This window comes from Cebus imitator, unplaced genomic scaffold (assembly GCF_001604975.1).
Source record: "Cebus imitator isolate Cc_AM_T3 unplaced genomic scaffold, Cebus_imitator-1.0 Scaffold82, whole genome shotgun sequence".
Classification (NCBI taxonomy): Eukaryota; Metazoa; Chordata; class Mammalia; order Primates; family Cebidae; genus Cebus; species Cebus imitator.
In genome coordinates, this window is record NW_016107397.1 from 3,305,711 (window position 1) to 3,316,454 (window position 10,744).

Consider the following 10,744-nt stretch of genomic DNA (forward strand, 5'->3'; position numbering starts at 1 on the left):
CACCCTAGAACCAGGGGACGGGGCTCCACCCTAGAACGAGGGGTCGGGGCTCCACCCTAGAACCAGGGGACGGGGCTCCACCCTAGAACGAGGGGGCGGGGCTCCACCCTAGAACCAGAGGACGGGGCTCCACCCTAGAACCAGGGGGCGGGGCTCCACCCTAGAACGAGGGGGCGGGGCTCCACCCTAGAACCAGGGGGCGGGGCTCTACCCTAGACTGAGGGGACGGGGCTCCATCCTAGAAGGAGGAGGCGGGGGCTCCACGCTGAAACCAGGGGGCGGGGCTCTACCCTAGGGAGAGGGGTGGGACTCCATCCTAGGCAAGGAGTCGGGGCTCCACCTTAGGGCTGTGGAGCAGAGCTCTGAGACACGGCTCCACCTTAGGGTAAGGGGGATGGGCTTGGAGCGGGACTCTGGGGACCAGGCTCCACCATAGGGCCTGGGGGCAGAGCCGGAGCGGGGCATGGGGTGGGGTTTCATCTTGGAATGAGTGGGCGGGGCTCAGGCGTAGCTGATGGTGGGTGGGGCCTCACCGACAAGCAGGACCTCTCGTCTCCAGAATGCACTGGCCCTGGTGACAGTCGATGGCGCCGTCCACGCCCGACGTACATTTGGTGACGCAGCGGAGCCGGGCCGCCTCCACCAAGGGAAAGTAGAACTCCTCATAGCCCTTGGGAGCGGCGCGGCGGCAGATAGCTAGGGGGTTGGGGAGGGGGTTGCAGAGAGACAAGGACCTCATCCATTCTATCCAGGGGCCTGATTACGGTGCCTCTGAAAATGCGCGACCAGGACTCCATTTCCTGGTGGGGTGCCGTGGGGTAGACCCTGGGATTAGATGAGGGGAGGCCAACCCCAGCACCCTCACCCTCTCCTCGTGGCCCCTGCTGTCCTCAGGTGGAAGCCAGTAAGCAGCGCAGGAAAGGCTGCCCTGGGTCACATCACTTGCCTCCGTCGAAGGCCTCTCCCTGCCCCCCAGCTTCAATGGGCAAATGTCTCTGGTGGCAGGAGTCATGGCCACGGAAGACCACTCAGCCCTTTACCCCACCCTCACCTTCCGGAGTCAGCTCTGTCCTGCTGTAGTTGTTCACCTTGATGGAGTCAGGCTTAAAGCACAGGGCTGCGGGAACACAGGCACAGAGGGAATGGGAGGGGCAGGTCAAGGGGTTAAGATCAAGGGATTAGGGCCAGAAATCAGGACAGGCACAGGGAAGGCAGCGAGGGCTCTCTCCCTCTGGAGGTGTGTGGAGGGGCCATGAAAGAAGACTCCTGTTCCCTCCCTCATCTCATCCAGGAAACGCTGAGCCTGACGCTCAGGGGCTCTCTTCCCCAGCACCCACGTCCTGGGGAGACCCTCCCTAGCCCCACCCTTGATGCTGCTGTGTGTGGACTCTTGCACCTTCTCCCAACCTGCCAGAGGTACCACAGGGCTGGCACCTGAGCCCAGAGGCCCCCTGGCTGAGCTGGAGTGGGCTAGGGTAGCGGCTCTGGCCCTGGCCCCTCCCTCCAGCCCGGGCTCACTCTGGGAGTCCTTGCAGCTGTCTGCATTTTGGCTGGCGTTCTGCAGCCCGTCCTTCAATGCAGTCTTGGCCTTCTCGTACTGGCTCTGCAGTTGCGGGCTGAAGGGCATCTCCAGCAGAACCAGGTAGTCCACCACGATGCTGCCATTCCTGAGGGGTCCGCAGCCTTAGAAAGTGCCCCATGGGCACATAGGTCCTTGGAGGGGAACCTCCAGAACGAACCGACGTGCACCAGAAGGGGAAAGGGGGCAGAGGTCATGGCATCCTTTTCAGAAGAGGCTGCCAGCATCCCTGACTTGGTCAGCCTGGGAAGGCAGGACAAGGAATGATTGACATGATAGACTTCCTCTCTCTCTCTGTTTTTTAGAGACAAGGTCTTCCCTTGTCATCCAGGCTGGAGTGCAGTGTTATAATTATAGCTCACTGCAGCCTCTAACTCCCCAGCTCAAGTGATCCTCCCACCTCAGCCTCCCAAGTATCTGAAATTACAGATATGCACTACCAAGCCTGGCTAATCATTTTATTATTACTATCATTATTGTAGAGATGGCTTCTCACTATGTTGTCTAGGCTGGTCTTGAACTGGTCTCAAGCGATCCACCCACCTAGCCCTCCCAAAGTCCTAGGATTACAAGTGTGAGCCCTGACACCCAGCCTGATGTTCTCTGTGTGTTGTATCATGCCATCGTTCACCAGGTACCCCTGGATGTACTCTCTCTTCCTCTCTCTCTTCCTCTCTCTTTCTCTCTCTAATGCTGACCCACCCAGTAGAACAGGGGCAAAGCAGAGGAAGATGAAGTCACCAATCCAGACACCACCTTCCCACATGTCCCTGTAACTTCTCTCCTTCAAGCGTGCTGAAGAAGACAGGCGCCACCCCTCCTCCAGAGAAATAGCCCCAGAAAACGATCTCAAAAAATACCCCAAGGAGTGATTCCTTGTGTACCCCCTACACCCCCCTACACCCCTCTCTTTATAAAATCTCATGATTACAAAAGCAAGGAATGGGTTCTTTCTGTGCACACATTTCCTCCACCCAACACCGCCTGCACATCCCCAGATGGGTCTCCTACCTCAGGGACAGGATCTCCACACCCTTGAAGGTGAAGCCCTGCACGTCTGCGTAAATCTTCTGCATCTGGAACACCAAGGACCCCAGGGCTCAAAGTCTTGAACCTGAGGGCTTGAGGGCACCCACACGCCCAACCTCACACCCAGGGGAGAACTTTAAATTCCCCTCCCCCTGCCCCTTACCTGATTCCAGAAGGTGTTGTTGAAATCCCTGTAGGCCTGGGAAGTGTTGTCGTTGAGGTCAGAGGAGAACTCCTGGTCGACAGACACTTCCATGGCCACGTCGGCCTCCACTGAGTCTGCACACAGCATGCATGTCCCTAGTCACTTCTCCGTCTGGTTTTGTCTGATGCCGCCACCACCACCACCACCTCCCCCCAACCCCCAGGCGCCTCCTGCTGCTCCTCTCCAAGATCCCTGAGAACTGATGCACAGAGGCAGGAACAGAGGTAGGAATTCAAGGATGCATTGTGCCTCGGGAGGCTGAGGCAGGAGAATCGCTTGAACCCAGGAGGCAAAAATTGCAGTGAGCTAAGATTGTGCCACTGCGCTCAGACCTAGGTGACAGAGCAAGACTCTGTCAAGAAAAGGAAAGAAGGAAAGAGAGAGAGAGAGATTGTGTGGAGATGAGAGGAAGCAGGCAGGAACAGAGCGGTGAGCCTGTGGTCCCTCCCAGCTACCCCCGTGGTGGGCGGGTATCTGCGTCCTAATCCCCAGAACTGTGAGTATGCTATATACCACATGGCAAGGGAGGATCAAGGTGCAGATGGAATTCAATTGCTAATCAGCCTAGCTCTTTTTTACTGCTGAGATGGGTCTCATTCTGTCATCCAGGCCAGAGCACAACAGTGTGACTGGATCACAGCTCACTGCAGCCTTGACCTCCAAGCCTCAACTGATCCTCCCACCTCAGCCTCCTGAGTAGCTGGGACCGCAGGGACATGCCACCATGCCACCATCCCAGGTAATTTTTTAAAAAATTTTTTGTAGAGATGGGGTCTCACTGTGTTGCACAGCCTGGTCTTGAACTCCTGGCCTCAAGCAATCCTCCCCCCATGGACTTCCAAAGTGCAGAGATTACAAGACAATCAGCTGATTTTTTTTTTTTTTTTTTTGAGACAGTCTCGCTCTCGCTCTGTCATCCAGCCTGGAGTGCAGTGGTGAAATCTCAGCTCACTGCAACCTCCACCTTCTGGGTTCAAGTGATCCTCCTGCCTTAGCCTCCCGAGTAGCTAGGATTACAGGTACCTACCACCATACCTGACTAACATTTGTGTTTATAATAGAGATAGAGTTTCACCATGTTGGCCAGGCTGGTCTCAAACTCCTGACCTCTGGTGATCCGCCCGCCTCTGTCTCCCAAAGTACTGGGATTACAGGCGTGAGCCACACACCTGGCCTAATCAGCTGATCTTGTAAAAATTAACATGGACAATTCAGGGAGGATCCAAAGTCCTCACAGAGTCCTTAACAGTGGAAGAAGCAATAGCGGAGCCCAGAGTCCATCAGAGTGAGATGAGGCTATGGGAGAAAGACCCAGAGGGATGCAGCCTTGCTGGCTTGGAAGATGGAGCCAGGGACCCTGTCACATGCAACATGAGAGGCTCCAGAAGCTGCAAAGGGCAAGGAAATGGATGCTTCCCTGGAGCCTCTGGAAGAGAACACAGCCCTGGTGATGCCTGGATTTCAGCCCAGTGACACCCACATGGGACTTCTGATCTACAGAATTGTAACCTGGTAATGTCGTGGTGTTTCAGCAGCCAGGTTTGTGTGTGTTGGTACAGCCGCAGTTGGAAACGGATATATATCCAAGCAACCCAAGTCAAGAAATGGGCTTAGAAGGGAATGTGGTTCCCAGCCACCTCTTAAGGATGAGGAGAGAGGAGCATGACACAGGGCAGCGGAGGGCATGGGAGAGATGGCAGGGAGGGAAGGATTGGGCAAAACGGCATGGGTGCCTCCAGGTCATACTCATGGATAAGTCTGGGGAAGTGCAGAAGGTATAGCTCTGGCGACTCACCTACATCCACCTGTTCCACAGCAAACTCACAATCGGAACCATAGAAGGTGCTGGGACACTGGCACTTGAGGCCATCCCAAGTACCCCCATTCTGGCATTTTCTCTGGTGCTGACAGCGGTCCCCAGAGAACCCCTGACGGCAAACACACTGGCCCTGTTCCCAGGTGCCACCATTGTCACAGGTGCCTAGGAAACACGGGAAGAAAAGGAAGGTCAGGATACAGACTGACCTCAGTGACACAGGAATTTTGCAGGGGAGGGAGGAGGGAGAAGAGGGAGGCAGAAGGTCCAACCTGCAGTGGTGGTCAACCTTGACTGTGTGGTCATCTGGGAAGTGACGGGAGTTGTCCTGCGTGATGTAAGGGTGGTAGGAGTCTGGGTAGTGGCCACTGGTGTCTCTGAAGTCCTGGTGGTGCGTGGGGAGGAGCGAGTTGACTTGCTTGAAGTCCTCAGGACAGTTGGAAGGCTAGTGCTTGGTTTCGTGGTCAGTGGGATGGTAGAGACTCCAGGAAGAGGTGGGGGGATCACGGAGCTGGTGCTCAGCCAGGTCTCACTGGTGGGCATTTGAGTACTTGTGAAAACTGTGTTTGTGGGTACAGTCCCAGTGCCAGTGGAACTGGAAGCATTGGTTGTGATGCTGGGCAAACTTCCTGGAGTCACAGAAGAAGTGTCCATATATGTAGGAAGGGCAGTTCGCAGACTGTTGGAGCTGGGACTGGTGACCATTTTGGTCGTAAAGGAAAAGACGGCTAATGGGGTGGTGGTGGAAGTAGCTTGAGTGCTGGGATCTATTTCAACACACGGATCAGTGGGAGAGGTGGGGACTATTGTAATTGTTATAGTTTCTGGACAGGGTGTGATGGAGGGAAGAGAAATATAAGAAAAGGGGGTTATTTTGGTGAGAGTTGTGGTCGGAGAATTGCTGGCTGGAGAAGTGCTGGTAGTTGCAGAGGAAGAGAGAGTAGGAAAGGCTGTGATAGAAGAGGAACTCACATTTTCTGTGCTGAAAATCTGTGGTGAATAAGGGGCAGAATGAGTGGTAGTGGAGACCGCTGGAGTTATGCTGGCAGAAGACGGAGAAGAGGACATTATGGTAGTGGGTGTTGAGGACCAGATGATGGTACTAAAAGGAGTCAAGATTGCATTTGTAGATGTACTTGTCCTAGTGAAAGATTCTGTAGTAGACTCACTTGGAGACATGAATGAATTTTGCACTGAGAGGGTTGAAGGAGTTGTTTTAAGGGTGGATGAATGTGTGCTAGTAACAGGCACCTCTGATGTTGACATGATTGTACTCAAGGTTGTTGATGGGGTAAGAGTATCGAGAGTGGACATGGAGGAATCCGTGCTTCCAAAGGTGAGAGTAGTGGTTACAGGAGATGTTTGTGTCCCGGTGGCAGAGGTCAGCACAGGAGGGGTATGTGTTGGGCTTTCAGGTGTAACCAGAATACTTGTACTAAGGGAACTGATTGGGGTGTTTTCAGTAATTCTGATGGTCGTTCTCACAGTGGAAATGGTGGGAGAGGGTGTGCTCACAAAGGATGAGGTTTCTGTATTTGAGATGGAGGGAGAAGACAAAATGATGTGTGTTAGGGATGGTGAGGTACTGACATCAGTGGGTGTAGAGGGAAGGTGTGTATCTGTAGTCAAGGAAGTGCTGATGCCCAAAGATGAGGGCGTAACAGTTATTAATGTTGTGGTCGGGATGTCTGTACTCCAAGAAGATGGAGTTACAGCTGTGGAGGTCACCCCAGTCTCCAAGGAAGTGGGAGTTGAGGTGGTGGCAGTTGTGGATGTGCTGGCTGTGGAGTAGATGGTCAAATAAGTGAAGCTGGAAGTACTGTGTGAGGTGGGCTCGATGGTGGGGATTGAAGAAGTGAAGCTGGGAGTACTATGTGAGGCAGTCTCAGTGGTGGTGATTGAAGAGGTAAAGCTGGGAGTACTCGGTAAGGTGGTCTCAGTGGCGAAGATTGAAGTGGTAAAGCCTAAAGTACTGTGTGAGGTGGCCTCAGTGGTGGGGTTTGAAGACGTGAAGCTGGGAGTAATATGTAAGGTGGTCTCTGTGGTGGGGATTGAAGCAGTGAAGCTGGAAATACTGTGTGAGGTGGTCTCAGTGGTGGGGATTGAAGAGGTGAAGCTGGGAGTACTGTGTAAGGTGGTCTCACTGGTGGGGATTGAAGAAGTGAAACTGGGAGTACTGTGTGAGGTGGTCTTGATGGTGGGAATTGAAGAGGTGAAGCTGGGAGTACTGTGTGAGGGGGTCTTGGTGGGGGGGATTGAAAAGGTGAAGCTAGGAGTAGTGTATACGGTGGTCTCAGTGGTTGTGATTGAAGATGTGAAGCTGGGAGTACTGTGTGAGGTTGTCTCAGTGATGGGGATTGAAGAGGTGAGGCTGGGAGTAGTTTGTAAGGTGATCTGAGTGGTGGGAATTGAAGGGGTGAAGCTGGGAGTACTGTGTGAGGTGGTCTTGGTGGTGGGGATGGAAGAGGTGAAGCTGGGAGTACTGTGTAAGGTGGTCTCAGTGGTGGGGACTGAAGAAGTGAAGCTGGGAGTACTGTGTGAGGTGGTCTTGGTGGGGGGGATTGAAGGGCTGAAGCTGGGAGTAATGTATACAGTGGTCTCAGTGGTCGTGATTGAAGATGTGAAGCTGGGAGTACTGTGTGAGGTTGTCTCAGTGATGGGGATTGAAGAGGTGAGGCTAGGAGTAGTTTGTAAGGTGATCTGAGTGGTGGGGATTGAAGGGGTGAAGCTGGGAGTACTGTGTGAGGTGGTCTCGGTGGTGGGGATTAAAGAAGTGAAGCTGGGAGTACTGAGTGAGGTGATCTCAGTGGTGGGAATTGAGGAGGTGAACCTGGATGTACTGAATGAGGTGGTCTCGGTGGTGAGGATTGAAGAGATGAAGCTGGGAGTACTGTGGGAGGTGATCTCAGTGGTGGGGATTGAAGAGGTGAAACTAAAAGTACTGTGCGAGGTCATCTCATTGGTGGAAATTGGAGATGTGAAGCTGGAAGTGCCATCTGAGGTGGTGCTGGTGGTGAGGATTGAAGAGGTAAAGCTGGGAGTACTGTGTGAGGTGGTCTTGCTGGTGATTGTTGAAGAGGTAAAGCTGGGAGTAGGGTGTGAGGTGGTCTCAGTGGTGGCGATTGAAGAGGTGAAGCTGGAAGTAATGTCTGAGGTGGTCTCAGAAGTGAAGATTGAAGAGGTGTAGATGTGAGCAGTGTGTAAGGTCGTATTGGTAGTGGGAATTAAAGAGGTGTAACTGGTAGTACTGTTTGAGGTGGTCTCGGTGGTGGTTGTTGAAGAGGTAAAGCTGGGAGTAGTGTGTGAGGTGGTCTTGGATATGGTGATTGAAGAGGTGAAGCTGGGAGAACTGTATGAGGTGGACTCAGTGGTGATGATTGAAGAGGTGTAGTTGGGGGTACTGTGTGAGGTGGTCTTGGTGGTGGGGATTGAAGAGATATAGCTTGTAGTGCTGTTTGAGGTAGTCTCCGTGGTGGTTGTTGAAGGGATAAAGCTGGGAGTAGTGTGTGAGGTGGTCTTGGTGGTGACTGAAGAGGTGAAACTGGGAGTACTGTGTGAGGTGGACTTGGTGGTGAAGATTGAAGAGGTGTAGATGGGGGTATTGTGTGAGGTGGTCTTGGTGGTGGGGATTGAAGAGGTGTAGCTGGTAGTACTGTTTGAGGTGATCTCAGTGGTGGTTGTTGAAGAGGTAAAGCTGAGAGTAGTGTGTGAGGTGGGCTCAGTGGTGGGGATGGAAGAGGTAAAGCTGAAAGTACTGTGTGAAGTGGTCTCGGTGGTGGGGATTGAAGGAGTGAAGGTGGGATAACTGTGGGAGGTGGTCTTGGTGGTGGAGATAGAAGAGGTGAAGATGGGAGTACTGTGTGAGGTGGTCTTGGTGGTGAAGTTTGAAGACGTGAAGCTGGAACTACTGTTGGAGGTGGTCTTGGTGATTGGTATTGAAGAAGTGAACCTGGGACTAGTGTGTAAGGTGGTCTCTGTGGTTGGGATTGAAGAGGTGAAGCTGGGAGTACTGCGTGAGGTGGTCTCAGTGGTGGGGATTGAAGATGTGATACTGGGAGTACTGTGTGAGGTGGTGTCAGTGGTAGGGATGGAAGAGGTGAAGCTGGGAGTAGTGTATGAGGTGGTCTCAATGGTGGGGATTGAAGAGGTAAATCTGGGAGTAGTGTGTGAGGTGTTCTCTGTTGTGGGGATTGAAAAGGTGAAGTTTAGAGTCCTGTGTGAGGTGCTTGCGGTGGTGGACATTGAAGAGGTGAAGCTGGGAGTACTGTGAAATGTCGTGTCGGTGGTATGGATTGAAGAGGGGTAGCAGGGAGTACTCTGTGTGCTGGTCTCAGTGGTGATGATCGAAGAGGTGAATCTGGGTGTAGTGTGTGAAATGGTCTCAGTTGTGGTGATTGAAGATGTGACGCTGGGAGTACAGAGTAAGGTGGTCTCGGTGGTAAAGATTGAAGAGGTAAAACGGGCAGTAGTGTGTGTGGTGGTCTTGATGGTGGTGATTGCAGAGGTGAAGCTGGACTTAGTGTGTGAGGTAGTCTCGGTGGTGGGGTTTGAAGAGGTAAAGCTGGGACTACTGTGTGAGGTGGTACCGGTGGTGGGGATTGAGGAAGTGAAACCGTAAGTACTGTGTTGGGGGGTCTTAGTGGTCGGGATTGAAGAGGTGAAGCTAGGAGTATTGTGTGAGGTGGTCTTAGTGGTGGGTATTGAAGAGGTGACGCTGGGAGTAGTGTGAGAGGTGGCCTCTATGGTGGGGATTGAAGAGGTAAAGGTGGGAGTACTGCCTGAGGTGGTCTTGGTGGTGAGGATTGAAGAAGTGAAGCTGGGAGTACTGTGTGATGTGGTCCCGGTGGTGGGGATTAAAAAGGTGAACCTGGGAGTACTGTGTGAGGTTGTCACCGTGGTGAAGATTGAAGAAGTGAAGCTAGGACGAGTGTGTGAGGTGGTCTCTGTGGTGGGGATTGGAGAGGTGAAGCTAGAAGTCTTGTGTGGGGTTGGCTGGGTGCTGAGGATTGGAGAGGTGACGCTGGGAGTAGTGTGTGGGGTGGTCTCTGTGGTGGGTTTTGAAGAGGTGAAGCTGGGAGTATTGTGTGAGGTTGTTTTGGTGGTGGAGATTGAAGAGCTAAGGCTGGAAGTAGTATGTAACGTGGTCTCTGTTTTGAAAATGGAAGAGGTGAAACTGTGACTACTGTGTAAGTTGGTCTTGGTGGTGGTTATTGAAGAGGTGAAGCTGGGAGTGCTGTGTGAGGTGGTATCGGTAGTGGGTATTGAAGAGGTGAAGCTTAGAGTACTGTGTGAGGTGGTCTCTATGGTGGGGATTAAAGAGGTGAAGCTGGGAGTATTGTGAAAGGTGGTCTCAGTGGTGGGGATTGACGAAGTAAAGCTGGGAGTCCTCTGTGAGGTGATCTCAGTGGTGGATATTGAAGAGGTGAAGCTTGGAGTCCTCTGTAAGGTGGTCTTGGTGGTGACTATTGAAGAGGTGAAGTTGGGAGTACTGTGTGAGGTGGTCTTAGTGGTCGGGAGTGAGGAAGTGAAGCTGGGAGTACTGTGTGAGGTGGTCTTAGTGGTCGGGAGTGAGGAAGTGAAGCTGGGAGTACTCTGTGAGGTGGTCTCGGTGGTGAAGATTGAAGAGGTGAAGCTGGGTGTACTGTGTGAGGTGCTCTCTGTGGTGGGGATTGAAGAGGTGAAGCTAGGAGTACTGCCTGAGGTGGTCTCGGTGGTGGGGATTGAAGAAGTGAAACTGGGAGTACTGTGTGAGGTGGTCTTCGTGGTGGATATTGAAGAGGTGAAGTTGGAAGTAGTGTGTGACATTGTCTCGGTGGTGGGTTTTGAAATGGTGAAGCTGTGAGTAGTGTGTGAGGTGGTCTCTGTGGTGGGGATTGAAGAGGTAAAGGTAGGAGTACTGCCTGAGGTGGTTTCAGTGGTGAAGATTGAAGAAGCGAAGCTTGGGGTATTGTGTGACACGGTCCCGGAGGTGGGGATTGTAAAGGTGAACATGGGAGTACTGTGTGAGGTTGTCTCGGTGGTGAAGATTGAAGAAGTGAAGCTAGGAGTAGTGTGTGAGGTGGTCTCTGTGGTGGGGATTGGAGAGGTGAAACTAGAAGTCGTGGGTGAGGTTGGC

At 52.9% G+C, this 10,744-nt stretch overlaps 1 protein-coding gene across 1 annotated transcript in view; it reads right to left on the reverse strand.

The window, feature by feature from the left end:
- MUC3A (mucin 3A, cell surface associated) overlaps positions 1-10,744 on the reverse strand; it is a 31,892-nt gene that overhangs the window by 1,366 nt on the left and 19,782 nt on the right. The window contains exons 2-7 of the mRNA XM_017533534.2: positions 4,609-4,794; positions 2,772-2,887; positions 2,591-2,655; positions 1,519-1,667; positions 1,052-1,117; positions 534-696 (exon numbers count right to left, since the gene is read on the reverse strand). Of these exons, the coding sequence (XP_017389023.1) occupies positions 534-696; positions 1,052-1,117; positions 1,519-1,667; positions 2,591-2,655; positions 2,772-2,887; positions 4,609-4,794 (745 nt within the window). The remainder of the gene's footprint in view (positions 1-533; positions 697-1,051; positions 1,118-1,518; positions 1,668-2,590; positions 2,656-2,771; positions 2,888-4,608; positions 4,795-10,744) is intronic.